Source organism: Epinephelus lanceolatus, chromosome 1 (genome assembly GCF_041903045.1).
Source record: "Epinephelus lanceolatus isolate andai-2023 chromosome 1, ASM4190304v1, whole genome shotgun sequence".
NCBI lineage: Eukaryota > Metazoa > Chordata > Actinopteri > Perciformes > Serranidae > Epinephelus > Epinephelus lanceolatus.
The window spans coordinates 7464369-7490467 of NC_135734.1; the positions used below are offsets into that span (position 1 = coordinate 7464369).

The following is a 26099-nucleotide window of genomic DNA, read 5'->3' on the forward strand; positions in this document are numbered from 1 at the left end:
CATACCCCCATTTGTGTGCTCTAGCTAACAGGAGCTAGCTGGCTAAATGTGGCCACAGTAGTTGAGCTTGCTGGCTCAAGAGAGGCAGGGGATATGTGATTGGCTGAAAGGAGAGAGGGTGGTGACATCACGATTGTCATGAAAAGTGACTGCGATTGAGCCATTATTATGAGATTATGAAATACAAAAAAATCAATTAGGGAAAGGGCATTTAGAAATAAAACATGTCTGTAGTTTAATCAAATGAATAAAACTGATGAATAATGATGAAATTACATCTTTATAATAATAAGCTGAGTTTCAACAACCTTCAATTATTTCACAAATTATTGGTTCATTTATATATTTTACACAGTGTATTCATAGGATTATTCATTTCATGAGATATTTTTTGTATTTATTCAATACTAAACACTGGGGTTTCATAGTGTGCTTTGTGGCCCAGTGGCATCAGAAATCAGGAAATAGAAACAACAGGTATGGCTTCATTGACTTTGTGATTTTGTCCAAACTGAGGCAGTGCAGCAGAATCTGCACTAGTGTTGTGATGTCTTCATTTACAAACTGTACATGACTTGTGTTTCAAAAACACAAACCAAAGAAGGGCTGCAGCAATATATAACTGTGCTGATATATGATGCTGACAGTGACCTTTAATTAAATATTAGATATCAAACACTAGTGCTATCATTAGCAAGTGTAACCCATACTGCATGATTACTATAATCAATAATACTGTTCATATTTTGTCATAGTAAATGTTAGTGTCTTGTGAGAAAACAGCTCTTCACTCCCCATTAACATGTTCAGTTTATACTTGGATGGGTACCTTTTGAAACCACTGCAGTGTTCATTTCACTGCACCCTGTTAAAACATTAAGTACTCTATGCACTGTGAAAGGCTGTGTGGTTGATCTAATGAATGCCGTTGATGATGTGATTGTGCAGCAGCTCCTTTTCATGGTTGTGCAGGGTGGGGTTCACCTCCTCATCCCTCAGCCGAGCGTTCTTCCTGATCTCCTCCAGGGAGTAGTCCAGCACCAAGCTGCCATTCTCAAAAACAGTCACCAGCAGGTCCTGAAGAATACAGAGCCCACACGCACGCGTGCACACACACACACACACACACACACACGTATCAACTGTAAATAAAAACAGAACACAAAGTACAAAGAAAAGATACTACACAGATATAAACACACATTGTTAGTCAGAGTTAAAAATAATATTGTCCGACTAACCTCCTCAGGCTTGCCTGCTCCTCTCTCTATCGTCTCTAAGAAGCCATCTGAGTTTCTCCTCAGTGATAATCGACCCCTCTTTGACCCCTTGGATGGATCAGTCACCGGCTGCTTGTATACGTCCATCTGGAAGAACATGTGCAAACAAAACTAGATAAAAAAACTGAGGGAAATCATCTGCACCAAATTCTCATGAGCACATTGACAACCAGTCTCTGTGGGGGTAACTGTATATGTGCCATACAAGAAAACATCTCTGGTCTTTTTATTCATTTTCTCCAGATTTCATTTTCTATCAATATGCCCATTACAGATTGTACAGACAGTATATTAAGAATTAATACCATGAAAAAAAACATGGTGGGTGTGGAAGGTAACAGTGTCTTTTAGCCTAATAGCGATGTATTACAGAGCCACACACAGATAGTACAGTAGCTTTAGAAGTGACAAATATTTAGTCATACAGGGAAGATTTTTTTATTGCTCCCTATTAATCTCTATCAAAAAATACTCACATGCCCATATATACATGAAACAGGTAAATATTTTCTTGTTCAGAAATGAGGGTTAAACTATAAGAGCCAGGCCCAGGTTAAAGGTCAAGTTGCAGACTTGTTTTAGTCTATCAATGATTTTTGTTAATTATTTCACTGGGCAGATGATGTCAGCAATTATCTGTAACTGTTCATCTGTTGAAGTCAATAAATTAAGCTTGAAAATCACTTAAGCATGGTTAATGTTGCAGCGCCCATGTCAAGTCAGAACCCTTCCACTCACCCCCTTGCCGTTAGTCTCCACATAGCTGCACTTGAAGGCACAGCTGAGCGTGTCTCTGTTGAGTTTCTGAAGCAGAGCACTGCCACAACCAAAGAAGACATTTTCAGCACTCCAACCTTCATCACTCAGCTTCTTAAGGATCTACAGAAAACAGAAAAAGGAAGGCTTCAGATTTCTTAATCACTCATTTGTAAAACCTATAATTAAAAACATATTTAGAGATTACTTTTCTGGGCTTTTTGCCTTTAATTGACAGGACAGTGTGTGAAATGGGGAGACAGAGAGAGAATGGGGACTGACACGCAGGCAAGAGTCGCAGGCCGGACTCAAACCCGCGACCACTGCAGTGAGGCAATGCCTCTGTACGTGGGGCGCCGGCACTATCCACTACGCTACCGACGCCCCATAATTAAAAACATTTTTAAACAAGGCAGTGGAACTATAACTATCTAGCTGGCAAGAAAACTGCAAAACTTTGCATCAGATTGACGTTATAAAACATACAATCCTTGATTTGAATCATTGTTTGGACCATGACAATCCTCTAAGTACATGATTCAAATAGACTTTGGATCTCGAGATCACGATTCAATTCAATTTTCTATTTAAACTTTTTTTTGTCAGCACTGAATGCTATGCCATTATTATACAACAGTTAGTTCCGACCGAGTAATTTGATTGGACGAGAGGCATTCCGTGAGTGCTAATATAGAGTATAACATCACTGGGACATGTAACAGTAAAATCACTCCGCTCACAGGTGTTATAAATATAAATACAACCGTTAATTAACCAAATGTCACACTTGCTACATTGACGCAAACTGACACTAGCGTTACACCAAGATGGGTATTTTCCCCAAAATTACATTTGAATTAAATTATGAGTGGTCGTCAGGAGAGGACGAGGAAAAGGAAAGCCAGGACTCTTCTGTGCAGACCTCCAGGTGTGTTTGAATCCGGCCGTGGCAACATCCAGGTTTGCCAACATTTCATCAGCCGAACTGGGCGAAGTTACACAGTTGCAGATCAATGTAAATACAAAGTAGCTTGTGAGTTCCTGGTGTGTGTGTGCTGCGTTGCCTGGCAACAGACTGGGGGAACTGTTTTTTTTTCGCGGAGCTACATAACATACTTAAAATAATTTATTTCATCACCTTTTGTTAACATTCCCTTACTCAGCATTGCTGTTTAAGCTGTTGTTGAACTGTTGTATAAAAGCAATATCACACTCGAGGTCATGACGTTGTACTGTATATCGTCACGGCTGTAATTGCGGCCTTGTTCCTATGACCGAATCACAGCCTACGATATACAGTACAACATCACTCCCTCTCGTGTGGTATTGCTTAATTAGACCGGAGTCTTGATTCTAAAACTGGCTTTTTATGGCTGGCTGGTTATGTGTCACACTAAGGCCATATGATCAAATTTAAATAATATATTTAAAATGTAATAATAGCTGATTTCAACAGTCCACTGGCAACAAAAAGAAGAGCCACTAGATGGCAGAAGTTTTCCTCACCTGCAAAAAGACAACAGTTCCTGGGTCCGTTTCACAAAGCAGGTTTAGTGAAAACTCAGAGTCTGTTAACCCTGAAATGAGGGAAACTCATTTTCCGTTTTCCGGAGTTTTCCGTTTCAAAAAGGGAGGTAACTCACACTAGAGAAAGAGGGGTAACTCTAGCCTGTTTCAAAGAGAGAGGTAACTTAAGCTCTCGGTCAGTTACCGTAGTAACAGACTCGATGAACCTAACCTGGTCGGGACCAGGTTTTTCTCAATGAACCTCGAGTTTCTCTCTGTCTCCGCCCTCTTTCAGAGCCACACACTCCATTTGATTTCCTCATTCATTCATTCAGTCAGCAGGCGAGTTTTGGCCTAGCCTAGTTCTGCCGTCTGTCTTTTAAAAAAATCATTTAAAAAAATCAGAGTCAGTATATTAGAAGTCCATTAGGCACAGTAGGTGGTGACTTTTTTCACTAACATGGCATGTCCTTTTGATAACGATCCCGTGGATGAAGATGCAGCATTACTGCGCAGAGAATTAAATATTCGATGGTTATCAGACCGCGCATAGATGTTCTAGCATTTCCACACAATTATCTTTTTGAGCGGTACCGTTTCACATCACAGTCCATCATCTACATACACAACCTAATCCGTTCTTACATTTGCAACATTACCAATCGTAGTCATGCTCTCACACCGTAGCAGATATTGTGTGTTGCGCTCATAGACTGTATAAAAATGCGCTGTGTTTCTTTGCAAATGGAAGTTTTTGGACAATGTCGGAGATGCTGAGCACTTGAGTAAGGCAACTGTATGCAGGGCGGTCAGAAAAGTGTGCTCGTTTTACGGGCATCTGCCTTCTTTCTGTTGGCTGAGTAGAAGTCTGTGTTAGTTTAAATAGGCTTAATTATTTAATAGAACATGATATAGATGAGAAGACATTTATGTGTGTGAAAACAGCATTATGTTGGGGATAAAACAACTGCACAGTCAAACAGCCACTTAATATTTACTTTACAATGTAAAACATGATCAAAATGAGGTACCCCCATGAGATTATGCTGAGGTCTGTTTTTATATTTCACCCTAAACTGCTGCCAAGTGCGCTTCTCCCCCGCGGGATTGCACCTAAATGAAATAAATTAATAGGCTACCATTCAAGCAGTTTTCCCCTGTAATATTATTGTGATTGCAAAGGACTACATTTAAACTTAATCATTGACCCGAGCAGCAATGTTCTCCCACGCCGTCTCCCTCTCTTTTGCAGCTGCAGCGGTGTTGCACTTCTTTTTGAAAACGTGTGCAAACTCGCCGTATGAGCGCATTAAGATTTCTAATTCTAGTGGGGTGAAAAACGCAGCCCTCCTCTTCCCCGTTGCCATGGTGACTCGTCGAATCGGGGCTCCATTGATGCTGGCTTTTTATAGTTGTGGTGCACACGCTTAACTCCAGGTGAAACTACTCCGAGTTGATTAAACTGATTCAAATCAGCTGTTCTGGAACCGGAAACTCAGAGTTTCCTATCTCAGAGTAGATCAACTCAGAGTTCAGGATTAGACTCAGAGTTTGTTGGTGGTGTAGGTGGTGGGAGAGGTCACGGATACTGCTTTTCATTTTGATGATTATAGATTTAGCATTGAAATTGTGACACCCCTTCTTTCAACACAGCATCAAACGTAAAAATGCAGACCATTTAGAAAGACCTTAAAATGGAAATACAACCTGGGTTTTATTTTGACAGTTTAGGCAATCTTTTGTATGAGTTACATTTTACCTAATAACTTCTGTGCAGAGATCTGGGACACAGAGCCTATCTCAGACAAAGTTTCACATTAAGTAAGCTAGGGAGGTGCGTGATTAGTTGAGCAGTCACTTGAACGTTGCTTCCCTCACTAGTCGGCAACAGAAATACTAGTCGGTTAAACATATTAAGATTAGGGATGCATGATATCAGATTTTTTTTTTGCTGATATCCTATATATAACATCTTACTGGCCAATAACCAATACCGATATTCATATATTCCCTTTTCCCCACCTAATTTTACTGCTCATCAAGTCTCTTCTGTAATGGAAATAACATATTATGCATGCATACTCTAGTCGTGATGGCCCACCAGCAGAAGGAGAGATGAAATACAACACTTTTCAATGTATGTAATATTCATTCAGAACAAGCATGTTGGCCGATTTTAATAGTTCATTTTAAAGGACAGGAGGGAAAACAAAAATATAATATACTACACTGAACAAATATTTAAATGCAGCACTTGTTTTTGCTCCCATTTTTCACAGCTTTGAGTGAAATTTTAGAGACCTTTAATGCACTCAATAGATAAATTTCCTACAAGTTTTGGTCACAAATTTGTTAGCGAACACACAATCAACATCTTGATAAGCCACACTTGGCAGGAGGATGGATTAACTTGAAAAAGGAGAAGTGCTCACTAACATGGACTTAAACAAATCTGTTACCAAAATTTAAGAGAAATATATCTATTGAGTCCATAAAAAATTCTTAGACCTTTGACTTTAACCTGTGAAAAATGGGAGCAAAAACAAAAATCCTTGGTTTAAATATCTGTTCAGTATAAATAAGATATGATTATAAAGAAGAGTTAACCCTGGCCAGTACAACAACAAAACTTATACTCACCTCATCTACGGAGTTGAGGTCAATGCCGTCTCCTTGAATTATTCGCAGGTAAGAAGGCAGCACCTTGTATCCCACAGAATTCAGAGAACAGCCAAAACACTCCTCCAAAATCTTGAGGACCTACAAGTGGCATTATAAATATATCCATTTTGGTGTTTGATTCATACAAGTAGGCATCAGCCATGTTTAGATAAAGCAGTCTGAACACCTTCAAACCTCAGTTTATGTACATTAAATAATTAATAGTAATGATTACAATACAAAGGAGACGAAAGACGAAAGACGAAGCAAACGTTCCAAAATTCAAGTTAAAATACACTTTCATAATGGTTTCATTGCAGAGGAATTTCCAGGACTAACAGTAAGATAAACTGACTTGTCAATGACTACTAATTACCTACAGTGTCTAATTTAATCGATTCAAATCTTCACAGCCATCCATGGTTGATATAATGTACAAACTTAACAAAATCTTAAAAGGTAAAGGTAAGATAAAACCTTATGTGTAAACACAGTAACTGCAACTTGGTTGGTTGGAAATTTCGCAATCTGCCACCTGCTGTCACCAAATTGAAATACCCCCTTTGCTGAAGTTCAAACGTTTTTACAAAAACAATCGTTCATCCTTAGTCGCTGCTTCCTGACTGCTGAAGTTAATTCAAATGTAGAAAAGAAAAAATGAGGAACAATAGAAAAGTGGAAAATTTCACTCTTTGATTTTACCCAGCAGCTGAAAAACAGGCAAAAAGGTCATTTTATACCTTAAACAAGTGCTCGTAGCTCAGTTAAAACATAAAAAATATCTCATATTACCTTGAGCAAAACACCAGCAGGCTCTGCCGAATGTGCTGCTGATGTGTCATTAGTGGACACAATGTGAAGATTAAAGGATTTACTGAAACGTTAAAATGCATATTTTTGTGTTGACCAAAGAATTTCAGGTGTCAGTGTTAATGGGAGTGAATGGTAGAAGGTGAAATCATTTGCCGCACTTTGATGGTCATAGCTAATGACGTGTATTGTATGTCTTACTGCTTAGTTCGAGAAAAAGGAGACTGAGTGAACATTTTGAGGCGTAATTTGTGAATGAAGGACAGAGTTAAAAGTTTTTTTTTCCTCGTTTGCAAAACCAAAGTAATACCCACATTATGCCTTTGTCACTGTAGGTGCAATGGACACCTGTCACTAAGTGCAAAACAGTATAAACAAAATTAACTTTTAAAAAGAACTGAAAGATAGCAAAAAGTGGTGGCCCCATTTTACAAAGTATAATTGGACGTTTCTAGCTCCATCTATTAAGAATACTTCAAAAGTTTGAGAAGTCTCTCAGATCTTCATTGTTAAAAATAGCCACGAACATTTAGTTCTAAAAGTAAAATTTCAAGCCAAAAATCGCACCAATATCCCAAGATGTAGAAGATTTTAGATAACTGTTTTTCTGTGGATGTCCAACAAAGTGTAATCCAGCCCTGTTATTTACCTCGATAAGGGTCTCTGCAGGGTCTCCGGAGTCCGGCCGGATGACGAGGCACGAGTCCTGGCTGCGCTCCATGACTCGCTCCTTCAGCTTGTCTCCCCAGATGTGTTTACAGGCGTTAAAGATGTCGTAGCTGTCGCTGACCACTGACACCGGCCCTGAGGAGAACTGGTCAAGGACTCGCTCAAACGCCTCCTTCTCCCTGCTCCTCCCCCAGGAGATGATGGTACTGCATGACAGGAAGGAAGTAATCAAATCAGTCTTGTAGGCCTATAGATATTAACACCAGTCCTAATATCTGAAGATACAATCCCTGACAGTGTTTCCTCACAGTTAATTGACAACTCAACCAGCAGATTAGTAAGACTGATTCTAAATCAAAAGTCAAAATAAAATAAAAAGGTGCAAACAAGATCTTTTTCTAATACAGTGCCATGCAAAAGTATTCAACCCTTTGGTGTTTTTTTCATATTTTGTTGTGTTACAACCTGTAATTTAAATTTATTTTTATTTGGATATCTTAAGTAACGGACCTACACAGAACAGTCAAAATTGCAAGTGAAAAAAAAAAAGTTTAAAATTTTCAACAACAACAACAACAACAACAACAAAAAAGAAACTGAAAAGTGGTGCATACATGTCTTCACCCTCTTTGCTATGACGCCCCTAAATAAGACCTGGTGCTACCAGCATCAATAGGTACATCATTTATTACGTAAAGTCCATCTGTGTGCAAACTAAGTGTCACATGATCGTAGTACACCTGCTCTGAAAGGCCCCAGAGTCTGCACCACCACTAAGCAATGGATACCACCTAGTAAGTAGCACCATGAAGACCAAGGAGCCCTCCAATCAGGTCCGAACAAAGTTTTGGAGAAGTGCAGATCAAGGCTGGGTTATAAAACGTCCCACTGAGCACCATTAAATCATTTATTACAAAATGGAAAAAATTTGGCAGCAACAACAAACCTGCCAAGAGAGTGTCGCCCACCGACACTCAAGGACCAGGCAAGAAGGATATTAATCAGAGAGACAACAAAGAGACCTAAGACAACCTGAAGGAGCTGGAAAGCTCCACAGCAGAGACTGGATTATCTGTTTAAAGGACCACTTTAAGCCGTACACTCCACAGGGCAGGACTTTATGGAAGAGTGGCCAGGAAAAATGCATTGCTTAAAAAAGAAGTTTGCCAAAGGCATGTCGGAGACTCCCTAAACTTATGGAAGAAGGTACACCGGCCATGTGAGGCCAAAATTGTTCCCTGTGGCTACTCTTTCATATTTTGTAATGGATTTAATGATGCTCAGTGGGATGTTCAAAGTTTTAGATGCATTTTTATAGCCCAACCCTGATCTGCAATTTTGACTAAATAAATAAATAAATTCAAATAACCGGTTGTAATGCAACAAGATAGAAAAAAATAAGGCACTGTAGAATACAATGTTGCTGCAGACTACATTCATGATGTTCACTGTCTTATCTGCAATTTACTTGTGTGTGTGTGTGTGTGTGTGTGTGTGTGCGTTATACCTGTGCTCTGCTGCTGGAATGGAGAAGCCAGCCATTGGGCAGCCATAGTATCGCTGAGCCATTAGCAGCCCAGCCACTGTGTCTGTACTGCAGAAATTAACCAGGTGAGCTGCTCCACCTAATGCTGCAGACTGGAGAGGAGAGGTGGGGTTGATAAGTCACTGCTGTTTAAATGTTTTTTAGGTTCAGTTCAAAACCCGGCACAGTGTAAAAAGTTAATAATTCAACAACCACCAATCTATTACAGGATTATTATATCCTGACCATCATACTACCTGTCACTGTGACTTGGTGTAAAAAAAATGTTAGGTTGGTGTAGTATTACAATAAAAACCGTTTACTCCAACAGACAGGGGGCGATTGACATTTCAGTCGATATAAACCAAGTAAAATCACAGAAGTGCAGAGCACATTATATTCCTTTGAGTCATGCCCGCCTTTTTGTTACTTTACACACGCCTGACTTGAATTTTACACCTCATGAGTGAGTATGAAGGGTTACCATTCAAATGTAGCTACAATGAAGAGGGAGCTGAGCCGGAAGGTCCATCTACATCTCAACCCTCATCCATGGTCATGAGCTCTGGGCAGTGACTAAAAGAATGAGATCACGGATAAATGTGGACGAAATGAGTTTCCTCTGTAGGGTGGCTGGGCTCAGCCTTAGAGATAGGGTGAGGAGCCCGGACATCCGGACGGAGCTCAGAGAAGGGCCGCTGCTCCTTCGTGTCAAAAGGGGTCAGTTGAGGTGATTCGGGCATCTTATCAGGATGCCTCCTGGGCACTCCCCGTTAAAGGTGTTCCAGGCACGTCCCACTGGTAGGAGGTCCTGGGGCAGACCCAGGACACGCTGGACGGATTACACATCTCATCTGGCCAGGGAACACTTTGGGGTCCCCCAGGAGGAGCTGGAAAGCGTGCTTGGGAAAGGGACATCTGGGGTGCTTTGCTTGGCCTGCTGCCAATGCAACCTGGCCCCGGATGGATGGATGGATGGATGGAAATGTGCATAAAAAGGTGGATGGAATTGCACCTCTTGTCTTCCCTTCAGTAATTTTGTATTTTTCATATTTATCAGCAGATTTTCTCAACAATTCTTACGAATGACTGCGTGACTGAAAGGTTTGGGTCCCTCTCATAGCCATCAGGGCTGAGCTGAGCTGAGCTGATAAAGGTGCCTTCAGTTACCAGCGAGAGGAGCTCCAACTCAAAAAGCTACTGATTCTGTCAGCGACACTGTTGATTCAGTACATAAAATTCAGCTTCAGGAATAAGTGTTCAAGAATTGTTCCTGTATGTAATCAGACAGACATTAGGTTAATATTGCATTGACACTAGTCTGCCTTCATGATATAAACCCACTGCTGCTGTCTGCTTTAAAATATGTTCAAATCAACCTTTCAGTTGTAAGTTGACCTATAAGAATCTCATTTCAAAACCCTCTTTCAATGAAACACTTTTATCAGCTCAGTGGCTCCACTGTACAAGAGCTTCATGCTTATTATGTAAGACTCTCCCTCTGACTTTCATTGAGTTCTCTTAATCTAACCTTAGGGCCTAGCTAAAATGCACACCAGTAACATGACACAATGATAAGAATGTTCTTTTAAAGAACTTTCCCTTTTCCAAAAAGATTCTTATTCTTGGTCATGCTGACAGTGATTACTAAGAAATAGTGCTGCACGATTAATCTAATCGCAATCGCAATCGCGATGTCAGGCTGTGAGATTACATAACCGCATAAAAGGCTGTGTAGTGTGTGGAGTTTGTTGACATCACGACTACAAGCTATCCCGGTGCGTGCAGCCGGTGTGCAGCAGTGACCAACACAGACGCTGAAGAAGAGCATGAGCTCGACCATGAACAGGCGGTTGGTGGCGAAAAAAAAAACGTCTGTTACATGGCGATACTTTGGATTCAGGTACGGTGACGTTGAACAGATAGACATGCTGTTTAAGTTTAAAAGCTGAAGTCGCCACGTCCCGCGGCAACACGACCAATCTATATCAGCACTTGAGACAGCACAGTACAGGGAAAAGTAGGAAGAGTGCATGAGAGAGAAAGCCGAGCCATGTGACGTTAAAGACAAAGAGACAACTGAAAGCCGCCAGAGCCTCATAAAACAACATCCAAGCGCAGTTAAGCAAACATTTGTCAGTGTCACAGGGAAATCATGGACTCCATAACAAATCAAAAATTGAGCAATTTTGCTCGGTTTCGGCCCACTTGACATGCTATTGTATTGTGCTATGGCGCTGGAATTTGTCATTTACGTGACAACGCCTGAACGCAACATATGCTTGCTCCGCTGTGTGTACAGTTTAAGTTTAAGTTTATTTACTTTATTACTTTATTAATCCCCCTGAGGGGAAATTCAATGTTTTCACTCTTGCTTGTCAATTACACACAGGTCCGAACGACACACACATACACAAACAGGACCTATATGCATAAAGTGGAGAGATGTCAGAGTGAGGGGGCTGCCCTTGGTGAGGCGCCCCGAGCGGTTGGGGGGTTCGGTGCCTTGCTCAAGGGCACCTCGGCAGTGCCCAGGAGGTGAACTGGCACCTCTCCAGCCACCAGTCCACGCTCCATATTTTGGTCCGGACGGGGACTCGAACAGGCGACCCTCCGGTTCCCAACCCAAGTCCCTATGGGCTGAGCTACTGCTGCCAGACTGAGTTCCGTGTTGCGCTGCTGTGTGAGCAGCGTGTTTGACTGTGCTCAGTCTGTTGATGGTCATTGACAAACTGTCTGTCCATAACAATAACTATGTCAGGTCAGTGCCCCCTAATATAATGTAGGGGAAACACTGAATCAGGCAAAAAGACTCATGATACCATTTATTTATTACATTTTATTGTAATTATATTGTAATCGCAATCGCAAATCTTGATATTGTCCACCATAATCGCAATCGCACATTTTTACCAAATCGTGCAGCACTACTAAGAAATTCTTTAAGTGCAAACACAGTACCTGTACATACACACTATCAGTAGTAGCAAGGTGCAAGAGACAGAAATTAAATGAGAAACTCTGTTAGGTTTATCAACCTCAGTGCTGGTTTCTCACTAAATAAAAACAAGGACAGAAAGTCCTCCTGACCTCCTGTGAAGAGACTCCTCTGTAGCCAAAGTCATGCAGTTTCAGGTCCAGACCTTCCAGGCTCCCAGAGGTGGCCTTCAGGTGTTTGGCCAGGATCTTCTTGAACTCTCTGGATATGGTGGCCACTGTGATAGGATACCACATCTGGACTAGCATGGTCTGCAGTCAGCAGATTGGGTTGGTTAAAAATAGCATGGGTGTGGGGAGAGAGGAGAACAGATAGTGATAAGTTGATGAGAAAAAAAAGAGAAAGGGCTGTTGTTAATGACAGAAAAGGGAAGATTTAATGACAGTGCTGCAATATTGATTTTCAGTTTTTTTCTGATTTTAATCCAATTTTATTCACGATCATGATTTTGGCTTTCCACAATTAAATGAACATGACTGACTCCAATATTTGTGATGAAAATGCATGCTCCACTAATAGAAAACTCTTCTGCACATCAAATGGAGCGCTTTATTACATTGTAGACCTGTGAGCACTAAATTCCTTCGCCAAGCGCCTCCTTCACTGCTGTTGCTCTCTCTTTGTTTGTCTTGAGAGTACTGCTGAAGAAGTGTGACCGCGCATCAGGGACAGTTGGTGGGAGTCCGCACCCACAAAACACAATGACAGGGCTAACTGTTAGCATCACACGACTAACATTACCTCATAGTTATTAATGGGTTTAATGACAGAGGCGAGCAGTTTCAGTGTCAGTGTGAGTTTGTTGGGACCATTAAATGGCTTGGTGTCAGGCGTTGGCCACTGCAGCTGTGTTAGCTTGGGCAGATGTTGAACTGACCGAGAGGAGAGAGGCGACGATGATGGTCCTTCAGCACTGCGTCTGACCTGTGCAACAGCAACAACAGAAAGCTTGCTGATGTTTCTTAAGTTAACTTCAAATTTATGGTTGAATAGGCTAATTAAAGCTTGGTTGTTCAATTAATGAATTTCCAATGGATCTGTTTTTTGTTGTTGGCCAATATACATTTCTATTCTTCTGTAAGATTTTTTTTTGTTGCACCTACTCTAACTAACCCTATATTAATTTAATGTGAGTACTTGAATATGGAAATTGCTTAAAATGCCCATCCCTAATAACATCTTTATAAAGACTTTGCTTTGTCAAACAGGGACGCATTTTTTTTTTAACCTCAATGATGAGTCTCTCCACAGTGTCATTTGCCATGTTGAACCTAACACCTTGTAAATTCAGAGAGATTTCAATTTGGCTGTCAGTGATTCTATCGTTAATCAAATCGCTCTGAAAGAGATCCCAACAATACAGTCACCACTGTTGTTGTTATTAAGGCCCAGACAAGCCAAACCGCCTTCAAAGAACTAGCGGCAATGAAAGCTGACTGTTGCGTTGCCTCCCGTTGCCTGTGTCTCAGTCATTCAACATGCTGAATTGGCTGAAAAAAAGCTGACAAAGACTGATGAGGGCTAATGGTGCTGGACACACCACAAGACTATGGCGACAGACGCTCACTGAAGGCCCAACATTGACTGATGGCCGATCACTGGCTTGGTGTGTCAGGGCCTTTATACTTGTAATTTTTGAAACAATATATTTATGGTTACTGTTATTAACATTCTTGATGTGGACAGCCCCTTAGTGTGTGAAACATTTTTTTGGTGAGATTAAATGGAGTGGACACTCCCATCTCTGTATATCTAAAGAGGTATTACTGACATCTTTTATCCTGTGCCATCTTTGAAATGTTGGTGTAGCCCCATAGGTAGTATGGAATATGTTATTTGACTGATCTGCTAATTCAACCCTTTCATCAATTGAAAAAACTAAAAACACATTCTGGGTTTACCTCAATGTAGTTGGTGAGCCAGTAGAAGTTAGGATCTGTGTTTTCCACAGTGAAGAGCACGTTGCCTCTCGGTATAATCCTTCCCTCGGGGACAGCTTTGATCCGGATAGGAAGACGGCCATCATGTTTCTGACATAGTAACACATTTCCTTCAGGTTAGATATACGCTGATGAATCTGTCTAGACAGACTGAAAGTTGAAAATCTTTTTGGATACCTCAAGGATTTTCCTCCAGCTTTCCTCATTGAACACAGCCTGTTTGAAGTGCATCTGGTAGAAGAGCTTGGCTTCCTGAATCTTCTCTTCTGTGACCACTGGGCCTGAATAGAACAAACCAAGTTACTACAACCTCTGTCAAATGCAGAAAACACAAAGGATTAACTCAACATCCAGCTTATATGAAAGTGTACAAGTGTAGTTGATCTACTGTTTTATTTACACATGATGTTAGATTTACCAAACCATTTCAGCTGACACTTTTGAGGGGTGAGAGACAAAGTACAGCACAGACTATTTCTCCTGTGTCTACAGCAGTTTTATTACAAGGCACTTCATTCCCCAATTATCTCCTTAACAGCAAAGTGCCATTAAACAAGCACTTTTCTTTCCTCTATGGTTCTGTCAATTTATGTCTTAGATCAGCGGGGACGATGTGAACATACCTATGAGGTATTTCTTCAGCAGGTACTGAAGACCAAAGAACACCACTTCACTAAACTGGGAGCCTTTCTTGCGTCTGCATTCAAAGTAGGAGTAGATTTTGCTGACATTTGGAGGATACTGTTTGTAGTGTGTGATCTGAAAGGCAAGAAACAGAAGTCAAGCATAACCGGCCTGCAAGCAGAGCCCCCAAACAACTTGAGTTCTAATTAAAACACAACACAACGTAATCTTAAGAATCACCCTTAGTATGGGTAATGTTCATTCGTCACTTTTTAATCTTTTCACACCAGGGCTGAATTGTGAAATAGCATGAAATAAACCCCCAGTAAGCACACTAATGACAAGCAGAAAACTGTAGGATTGCTTGCTCAACGTGATGCTTGCGTTTACAGTAAACACATTTCCTGGATCCATGTGGGAGGTAACGATGACAGCTTAAAGCACAAGTCTCTCTTTGTGCTCCTGTAGCACTAATTGAATAATCAACAGCAACAACCAGTCAGTCACTGGGAAAAAATAGCTTCAAGAGGCAATCCCTCTACATTCTTTTGCCTCATTCTGCCTCCTATTTCAGTTCCCTCTCCTTCCCCCCTTGTCTAGAGGAGAACAAGACGAGACGAGAACAAACTCAGAATTACTTTCGATACCAAACAAGGAAAACAGGTGGTGTTTTTACTGAAAGCTATATCAAGATAAGTCCTTTTAGTAGGATTGATCAAGTAAAATGAGAGAGCACAGGAGGGTATGAAAGCAGTATTTTACTTTACTTTAGTGGCAGGTTTATAGCTGACCGACGCGTTACATATTGTTACCCTAAGAATATGTTAGGTTACTCAAAAAAAGCCATTATGTGGCATGGCAGTGGTGCTATACATGTCCTTTGACAGTTTTAATGAAAACAAAAACAGAAAAATAAAGTTCTGCGCAATGTGAAGTACAACCCCAATTCCAACAAAGTTTGGATGCTGTGTTAAGTGTAAATCAAAACAGAGTGCAATGATTTGGAAATCCTTTTTGACCTGCATTCGATTGAATACAGTCCAAGAAAGTTCAAACTGTTCATTTTTTTTTTATAAATATCCACTCATTCTGAGTTTGATGCCTGCAACATATTCCAAAAAAAGTTGGGACAGGAGCATGTTTACTACTGTGTTACATCACCTTTTTTTTAACAGCACTCAGTAAGTGTTGAAGTGAAATTCTTTCCCATTCTTGCTTGATATATGACTTAAGTGACTTCAGTCTGGGTTCTCCATTGCTGCATTTTGTGCTGCATAATGCACAACACATGTTCAGATGGAGACAGGTCTGGACTGCAGACATGCTAGTCTCTTACCCGCACTCTTTTATTGCAAAGCCAGTGTGTGAGTGTGTGTCATTTTCTTCCTGGAATAAGCAGGGACATTCCTAAAAAAGATGCTCCTGGATGGCAGCATATGTTGCTCCAAAACCTGTATGAACCTTTAAGCATTAACAGAGACATTACAGATGTGCAAGTTATCCATGATGCCATGGGCACTAACACACTGTCATACCATCACGGATGCCAACTTTGAAGTTTGTACTGGTAACAATCTGGATGGTCCTTTTACTCTTTAGTCCGGAGGACACAACATCCATGATTTCCAAAAACAGTTTGAACACACACTCGAGCTTGGGTCCAGAAGTCTGCAGTGTTTCTGGATGTTGTTGGTAATTTGCATGGTAGATACCTAACTTGCATTTGTAGATGGAGTGATGAACTGTGTTTACCAAGAATGGTTTTCAAAAGTGCTCTTGAGCCCATGTAGTAATATCCTTCATACAATCAAGTTAGTTTTAATGCAGTGCTGTCTGAGGGATCAAAGGTCACAGGCATTTAATATTGGTTAAGTGAACTATGTTGTTATGGTTTAATCAGAGTTCATCTAAATTTTCATAATGATCTTTCCCAAGTACTCTAAAATATTCTAAAATAAAGTAGGCTATATTTGCTAGTGTCAATTAATTAATTAATTTGTTGATTACTATCAGATTTGCAATGTTAAGCATCTGTGTTTTAGCAATTACAGTGAATTTTGTGACATTATTTTCATATAAAAAGTGACAGTTCCAGTATGAATGATGGGATTTTTGGTTTTGGAAAATTACAGATATGGCTGGAAACAGTAAATGAGGGATTGCATAAGTAAATCATTTGTATTAATCTGATCTATAGAAAACATTGTTCTTAGCCACAGTGGCTGATAGGTTTGACAGATTAGTAGCAAACAAAGCTAAGCACCGGTCACGGGTACTGATGATTATGCTTGGAGATGCCAGAATTAAAGGAATAAAATACCGGCTGCCCTGAGTCCTTGTGGCAGTGTGTGGTGTGTTCATGTGCTGATGGAAAGGTCTGGACATCTGCAAATCTTGGCTGCAGAACAGCATCACAATCAACAGCTACCCAGTCACAAAATGGAACCCAAGACAAACCATTAGCAAACATGAATTTTATAAGATGGTATAATGTGGATTTGTAAATCACCAATTAATCTGTGGAAGGCTTATGAGGAGGAGGCTGTCTGCCTTTTAATGTGTTCTCGGGAACATGTTATACATTAACAGTTCAATACCAAAAAAAAAGTAATATTAATTTTTTGTAGGTTTGTTACATTTGTTACATAATTTATGCTAACTTTCCGACTGGAAATATAATTGTGGTTATTGGGCCTCTTGCTCCCTGATCATTTCAGACATTTTTCAGTCTATCAACAGTCAGTAATCAGTGATGTGACTTATCTGTCCTAATACTGATAATATTGATACTATAACTGCTTAAACTTTCAGTTATCCTCAGACAGTGTTTTTGGGGCACCTCAGGTGGGCTGGTGGGGGCAGGACCCTGAACTCATCACAGAGACAAAGCACTGCTTAAGACTGAAAGAGTAGCAAGCAGCAGGTGTGTGCACACACCAGCATGATTATGGTATTAGCATACTGTTAACAGCATGTCCAGCCCAGGGGTGTAGTAAAGGATTAAGAGCTGCACGGAGCAAGGCACCAGGACATATCAGACCTCAGAGAATTCCTCAGAAACTGTAAAACTGAAAGCTAAAGCTCACAGTGCTCTAAGACTGTGCTGCGGGTGCAGGTTGGATATAGTCGTTAATTATTACACAAGTTATGCAACCTGGAGTTTCAGCAGAAAACAAAACACACAGCCAAGTCACATGTAGACCCTGGCTAGTGCTAGAGTAAAAAAGCATGTAGTGATGGCATACGTCATAATCTGCATTATACAACAGTAAGTCCCAAACAAAAAATTTAATTGGACAAGAGGCATGCCATGATAGCTGGCATCAGCAGTGGGACATTTAACTATGCACTGTAAACACTCCGCTTTACAGGTGTTCTAAACATTTTATTACATTCACTGTTAATTAGCCTACATTAACAGTCATCATAACAAACTTTGCACCGCAGTGATTAACATATTTCCACAAATAACATTTGAACGTCGTCAAAAGAGAGCAAAGGGAAGGAAAAAGGCCTGGATAGTTCATTGCAAACCACGAGTGCTGTGTAGTATGCTGTGTGCTTGCAGTTTGCCAAAAATAATTAACTGATCACTTGAATACGGGCAGTTCTCTTCTGCATCCAATGTAATTTGGTTTTCGGGCTCACCATTCAACAGAATCAGCCATCAGTGTCTTCTTAGAAAAGGTTAAAAACTGTCTTGATAAAAGTGCCTGTGTAGGAGCCGTCTTTCTGGATTTGAAAAAGGTTTTTGACACAGTAGATCATCAGATTCTCATTGCTAAACTGAAGGCCTTCTACTTTTCTGAACACGCTACATTATGGATGAAATCATATCTGTCTGAACAAAAGCAATATGTTTCTGCTGATGAGATCAAATCATCTGATCTTGAGTGTACAGTGGGAGTTCCACAGGGATCCATACTTGAACTTTTTTCTTTATATATTAACTAGTCCAGTAGTAGGATGATTTGCCAAATGTCTGTCAGACTGTGTATATTTTGATGTACGTGGATGATGCAGTGATCCTGACTAAAGCTAAACGTCCACAAGAGGCCTCTAACATTCTGACTTCAGCACTGATCCCTATACAGAAATGGCTCACCAACTCATGTCTAATGTTAAACACTAAAAAGACTGTCTGTATGATGTTTTCAAAAAAAAAAAAATTGACATCAGCCATTCTGGTATTTTCTTAAAGAGTGAAGAGCTTGAACTCGTAAATGAATTCAAATATCTAGGTGTCATTCTAGACCCAACTCTGTCTTTCGAAAATCATGTGAAGAAAGTCATAAGAACAGTCAAATTCAACTTGAGTAATTTTAAACACATAACATCATCACTAACTGAAGAAGCAGCGAGAATGCTCATGCACTCTATGATCTTGTCACATATTGAGTACTGCTTCACAAACTTGTCACGCACAGGCAAAACAGTACTCAAACCTAGTGAATCTCTTTATAAAAAAACTTTGAAGATCTTTGATAAAAAAAACCCTTCTCTTATCATCACTGCAACATCCTAGTGCGCCACAATCTCCTGAGCTTCGACAATTTTACTACCTTCAAACTTGCATGTTCCGTATATAAGATCTTGAATGGACTTGCACCTCCACCTCTGAGTCAGTTTTTTAAACGGAAATCAATCAGTAATACCTCCACTAGAGCAAGCTCAAGAGGAGAAAATGTGTAAATGTGAAATCCTGTTCAGGCGCACTTCCATTCTCTCAAACTGTCTTATCTGTCAGAGGTAGTAAAATCTGGAATAGCCTGCCAATCTCCATAAGAGATTTCTCCAGCTTTTCCATCTTTAAATAGCATTTAAAAGACTGGCTCAAGCACAACCAGACCTGTAACCATTGTTAATGTATGTAGCACCTTTATGATTATGTACATTAACATGGGCAAACTAGCACTTTAGTATGAATACTACACCGCTTTAAAATTATACTCCCTCTTTCCATTCCATCTCCAGCATCTTCATTATCCTCTAAGAATAAACTTACTGGTCTCTGCATTGTTGCAACCCCATCATATTCACCCCCAACAGATTTCTCCCTAGTCTAATTTTATTTAACTGAAATCGTGGTAACTCAACTTTTTATATCAATAACTGACAGTGTCAGAAATTAGCAAGGGCCACGGGCCATTTGGCCCGCAATTTATCCAAGAATGCCCCCAAAAGCCATGTTCCGGGGGCCAAAATTGCCCCCAAGTTTTCGAAACAACTATATGTATTTATATTTTTAACAGTATTACAATCTGACATTAAAGTATAATTTTATTTTCATTAAATTAATTTACCGTCACGTCTACAACTCATTTTCCAGACATAATCAACGAGATTGCACTGATTACGTGAGAGTAATCTGACAGAGAAGGGGAGGGGGCTTTGCTGTACCATAAGTTTAAATTAACCATTTCTTGGGTGATCTGTGTCTACACAATGACAAATTAATGAAAAATTAAGGTAGAATGAATGTTAAATTTTAAATTAACTTATTTCCAGGATTGCATCTAAGGAATTTATAGTAATTTGGCCTTTTTAACAGTAAAAGTAACTGTAATGTGGTGAAACATTAGTACTGCTATCAGTAGATTAATGGTTAAATCATCACATTTAAACTGGTTGAATTATAGGAAATCTGAGTGATATTTTGCAACCATAACTTTATGTAACCCATTATTTATTTCATTTATAGTGGTTTTTACTGAAGAGTGAAGACACTATCTTAGTTGATTTTGCTTTTCATGTGCTTATTGTTAGAACATAATTACAATTTTTTGATGGCCTCCAAACATTTTGAAAATGCCCCAATTTTTTAGACCGTGGGGGCCAAAATTGCCCCCAAAATATTTTGTTAATTTCATACCCTGATAACTGAGCACTGCAGCACTCATACCAATACTCCCATAAATTATGACTATAATCATGAACAGGTTTTGCATTGCTTTGCCTCACTTTTTACCACACATTAAAATCATGCTGCACTGTATTATACTGCACTAAATGTATTGGTCACACTGTTTTGCACTAGATGTGTTGTCCTTGTTTTGTATTACTGTCTGTTTTGATGTCGTTCTGTAGTGTTATATGGTTGTCCTTGATTACCTGCATTTGTGTGATCGATTTTAATGACTTTGAGGTTTTTTAACACCATGCCCGAGGACCACAGTTATGAATTAGCCTTTGGCTAAAACTGACACATTTACAGAAATGTCCATTAATGTGCACTGTCCTCCTTCTAAATAAATAAATAAAAGAAGAAGAAATGGATTGGTAGGGATAATGTTATAGAACTGACTATAAACAGCAGGCCACTGTCCTGCCCCAAACATCAGCGACAGCTGCGGCTGCAGGGCAAACAGCTTATTTTCACATCTAAACTGGTGAATTACGGGTTTATTATTTTTTATTTCGACCAAACTAGAGTTGGTGATGGTCAGAACAGTGGACTAAGTAACTTAACAACTAACAACAATAACCAAGATGGTTTGGGTGAGTTTTATTTTGTTTCTGTAAAGTTTGAATGCAGTGTGTTTTACAATGAGTTAACAAGGAAATCAAGTTAATCTTAGTTAGGAGAGTTAAGAGAGAAACAAAAATTCAAAAAGGTGTACAGCTGTATTTCACTGTTTAATGGGGCAAAGAGATGTAAGAATATTACCTTCTTGACATTTTGTGAGTTTATTTTGTTTACTTATTAAAGCAAAAGAGCTGTGTGTGAAGCTGCCAGTCTGGGGTAAACCAGCATCGTAGACCCCGATAAAATTCCAGGGAGGTCTGAAGGTATGAAAAAATAGATGCTGCCCAAGCCTACAATGTAATACATCCATGTGTACTTACAGAAGTATCGGATTTGAGACGCAGCACAAGTTTGCTTATATGACATCAGCTGATGTTGCAACGCACATCAAGCTGTTAACTCATCAGAATCACACATGCTACTAAAGTGACTATCAACAAATTTTTATTTTCTGGTTGCACAATAAATGTCAACAAACAGATAAATATACACAATACACTGCCTACGATCAATCACAGCCTTACTGATATTCATTACAAAAACACTCCCTCTCGTATGATACTGCTTAATCATCCCTGCTGTCAGAATCCAATTTTGCCCTGCTGGCGGGGCTGGATGAATAGTAAGGGGATCACCAAAGTCATAAGGACCCATGTCATGAATACCAAATTTCATGGGATTCATTAAATATTTGTTGAGATAATGATACTGGATTCTTGAGGGCGATACTGACACAGATATTTGTACCAATTTTATTGGGGAAACTGGTTAACAAACAAAGAAACCCAGTCAGTGATGCAGAGCATCAGCTTACTGTTGTGCATGTGGTTAAAACCAAATCAAGACCATGTGCTGTAGGTATGACTGAAGTACTGTGTTCATTTAAAGAAATATTGCAAGATGAGTTAATAAAAAGCTTTCATCTTTAAGTCGTAGAAGCTGCTCAGTTTTCAACAATACAGTATTTACTTTTTTAAAAATTCATGTGAAGTGCTGCCCTGTAAACCCAGTAAACCCAGTGGATTTTCAAAAGAGCTCATCACAATGTACTAAATCAGATTCTATTATGTGATTGTGATGACAGACACATTGGAGGAATCCTCTTGGCTGAGCTGCTGCTTTGGACTCATTTTCAGGGGTCGTTAGCACTAATAAAAAGACTGGTTGGTCATCATCCAGGCCTTTGCCATTTGGCAGCAGTGCAAACCTTTGAATGACATCTAACAGTGACATCTGACATTTAACTCCACTAAGCTGAGCATAAGCTACTGTATGTACCCACACAGCCAGGCGAGTCAGTGGACTGACTCACAACTGGGTTTAGGTTACAAACTGTCTGAAATGAAACTAAAAGCTTAACAGCCAATTACAGGTTTGGTTCTGTGCATTGCAATGTAGAAAAAGGGACTGCATTGCAATGCAATTAATCACACAATGACTTGCACTTTAGAAGTTACGTTCACTATTACTGTCACTATTACATATGCATGTAAAAATCACTGTTTCAACTTTTGACACTGATTTCTTTCTATCTTGCTTTCTTTTTATCCAATTACATCATTTGTCTTTCACCTACTACATATACACACTTCACTTTACTGTTCTTTCCCATACATAGAAGGATGAACTGCAATTCAGTGCCAGGTTAAAGCAGTTTAGAGCAAGATTTCCATAAGTATGTTATAGAATGTTATAGGTTCCTTTTGGTTTTGTTTGTATACTAAGTTCTATTGCTCTGACCATATTCATTTCCAGATGACTTGCCTAACACCAGTCCTGAGGTACAGTGACCTGTCTAAAGTAAGCCACCTCATGTATGGCATTGTCTTTCAGAAACTGACCAACAAAAACCATCTCATTAGTACAGGCTGGTAGTCACAACTCACACCATTTAGTAACAGGACATTGTTGATTCATTTTAAGAGCCCTTTGACATACTGGGCCCCTGAGCATGGAAATTGTAGATATGACATTAAACTCTACTGGGCGTGAGCTACTGTATGACACAGCCTGCTTAAACCGTGGACCGACTCACAGCTGAATTTCAGTTGCGAATACACTAAAGTGAAACTGAAAGTTAACCAGACAATGAGGGGTTGGGCTCTGGACACAGCTACACTGAAATGTAAGAAACGAAAAGGTGTGGATTACTAGCTATGCATTACAATGCAAAGAATCACAGGACAGGACATTCACAATTCATTTTAGGGCCCCTTGCCACACTGAGCAGGTGGCCCATGCACCTCGTTTATCTGGCCGTAACAGTTACATGGAGCACCCAGTCATCAAATACTCTAACGTTACTGAAAGATGGCACCAAAATCTTGGTCAAACTATAAACTCCTTGAGCAGAAACGACAAAATCAAAACTAGTCTGTATTTTTTATTAAACACTGGTGCTAAGATAAAGCATGGTAAATGAGTTAAATAAAATGTGAATAATAGTTTAGGTATGGTGATTTCGAAACTTCGACATTAGCATCGGTATAAATGTGAAAAGATAACTTAACGTTAGCCTAACGTTACTCAAGTTGCCGTGTCGTATCTTTTCAGATTAGGTTTCACGGGTTAAACTTCGATAAATGCCTATGACTGGGACTCCAACGCTAACGCTACCCCCTGTTTAGGTTTCAACAAAACGTAGGGAGCACCCTACGTTACTCATAATACAGTGTCTGGGACTACTGCTGGTGCCTTCACTTACTGTAAGTTTACACACGGTCAACTACGAACTGAAACGTCGTAACACAGTCAAGACATTCTATTTACCTAAAATGCAACGGCTAACTTTACTCGTGATACGCGATGGATTGTAGTGAAACAGTGGAGGAATGCGTAACATACGGTATCCTAGCACAAGCTGGTTTCACTTCAGTTTAATGGAGAGAAAAAAACAAAACCCGAAATACAACAGAAAGAGGGGACTGGCAAGAAGAACGGCTCCACTCACCTTGTAAGAATCCGTCGCGAGCAAGAAATTGAAATCCTGTGCTGCCATTGTTGTTGTGGATGAATGAATCAACGTAAATGTCACTTGAGCCTCCTAGCAAGTTAACAAGAGCGCGAACCAGAGCCCAGACCGGTCAGCAGAGAAAATAAACCTCAATGTCGAATTATTATGATTTTAACCCCTGAATTTCTCCAGTGGACTCCTATTCGGACGCTACGGCAAAGCTAATACACTCAGAGGTACAGCAGTAGTCATTATGTAGGTTGGGGGTTATTGTAAAGGGGCGGGTTTCGGTACGCATGGCCACGCGCACGTCCTCTCACCGCCTTTCTGATCTAGTACGTCATGCTGCATTCAAGGACAGCAGTTTTTTTTTTGAAAGAAGTGAAAGGAACACTCCGACATTTTGGACCGTATGCTTCATATACCGTAGCCTATATAACGAACAATATGGCTTAAACGTCTTTGCTGATATCAAAAGGATAGAATAGAAACTACACAGAAAAACAAAAGAGATAAATCAAAGATAGACAAGAGGCTAAAAATAAATGAAGGACTTAATTATGCTAAACAGTTTCACTGCAATTTTGTTCTTCACGAGTTTAAGGGCCCTCAGCTAAGAAACTTGTTATGAAACACACTAAACTTAGGCTTTACCTTCATATATTTGGATTTCTGTGGATAAAAACGTCCAAGAATGAGACTTGCTGACCAGATAGTCATCCTTGCTATTGTCGTTGAGCAGTCCATGAGTAATGTCCTTCAGAGATGTAAAGTAAAAATTCGATACCTCCCAAGTATTAATTAATTAATTATTAGTATTAAATACTAAGTACCTCAATATTTATCCGGGAATATGATACCAAAAGTTGCTATTGTTCATAAAAGATTTTAACCAATTAATTTTCAAGGTTCCATTGATAAATTCCAAATTGATAGCTTGAAGGCCTCCATCTTTAAACTCGTTGGTCATCTCTGCTCTTTGACAGTGATTCATTTTTTTCCAAATATAATCAAAATGTATGTGATTGATCTTTTTGATAGCCATTGAGTATGCCGGATAGATACACCTTAAGATGATCTCTATTTTAGTCAAAATATTTGACCCCATAAGCTAGTGTCTCTCAGTAACCATGAGTTGAGTCTGTTATGTTTACATCAAACTTGATGTCGTACCCAAGTTTATTAGGTCACGCAGTATAGTTTGCAGTGAACTTATAAGATTGCTAAAATCTCTCAGTCTGTAGGAGGCTTTACAGACTCGACGAGATTTAATTGTCAAAAAATCAATTTACTCTACATTACATTTTTGTCAAAACAGCACATTTAAGTAAATCAAAAGAAATGGCTGGTTAATAGTGTAATATGTAGCCTGTGCTTGTACTCCTCTGATTTCATGTTTCTTATGGACCATCTTAAATCCTTAATGATAATGTAGTGTTTCTGTGTACATTTAGACTGATGTGCTGGGCTGAATATCCATGTGCTAGTTCACCTTATTTATTGTTTTGTTTTGCTTTGTTTTTTCAAACACTCTCTGGCCTAGGTAAACCTGTTTTTCAATGTCACAACGCTATGAATTGTGGAAATTTCCTCAGGCCAAGTCTGCAGAAATTCAGATTTAAAGGAAGTATGCATTAAGAGCTCAAAATGTCTGCAAGATAGGCCCTATGTACTTGACGATTTGACAGCTGGACAGCCCTAAGCGCTTACTCACTTAGCGGGAACGCGCCTCAGTCTCTTGGAGTCCATGAATGTGGAGGTTGGGATTGGGCCATACAGCCATGATCTGCTGTCTTTTATCTGCCAGCAAAGCGCTTCATTAAAAAGGTGTAATGCCTGGGAGGTTCACAA

General features: G+C 39.7%; 1 protein-coding gene across 1 annotated transcript; it reads right to left on the reverse strand.

Annotated features, from left to right (window-relative positions):
* Positions 1 to 210: 210 nt before the first annotated feature.
* On the reverse strand, positions 211 to 24497 carry nampt2 (nicotinamide phosphoribosyltransferase 2). Its single transcript, XM_033626909.2, has 11 exons — positions 24246 to 24497; positions 14769 to 14904; positions 14323 to 14426; positions 14107 to 14235; positions 12298 to 12456; positions 9190 to 9320; positions 7663 to 7888; positions 6183 to 6302; positions 2019 to 2159; positions 1242 to 1367; positions 211 to 1077 (listed from the first exon to the last, which is right to left on the reverse strand). Exons 1-11 carry the CDS (start codon positions 24291 to 24293, stop codon positions 916 to 918), a joined length of 1482 nt encoding a protein of 493 aa, XP_033482800.1. The 5' UTR covers positions 24294 to 24497; the 3' UTR covers positions 211 to 915.
* Positions 24498 to 26099: the final 1602 nt, after the last annotated feature.

What these genes read in the sequence shown, in the direction of transcription:
- nampt2 (XM_033626909.2), bottom strand. Translation starts at nt 24,293, where the DNA reads ATGGCAGCACAGGATTTCAATTTCTTGCTCGCGACGGATTCTTACAAG. An exon ending in TCGCGACGGATTCTTACAAG is followed by an intron (nt 14,905 to 24,245) that starts GTGAGTGGAGCC and finishes CTTGCCTTTCAG; the next exon opens with ATCACACACTACAAACAGTA. An exon ending in GCTGAAGAAATACCTCATAG is followed by an intron (nt 14,427 to 14,768) that starts GTATGTTCACAT and finishes TGTTCTATTCAG; the next exon opens with GCCCAGTGGTCACAGAAGAG.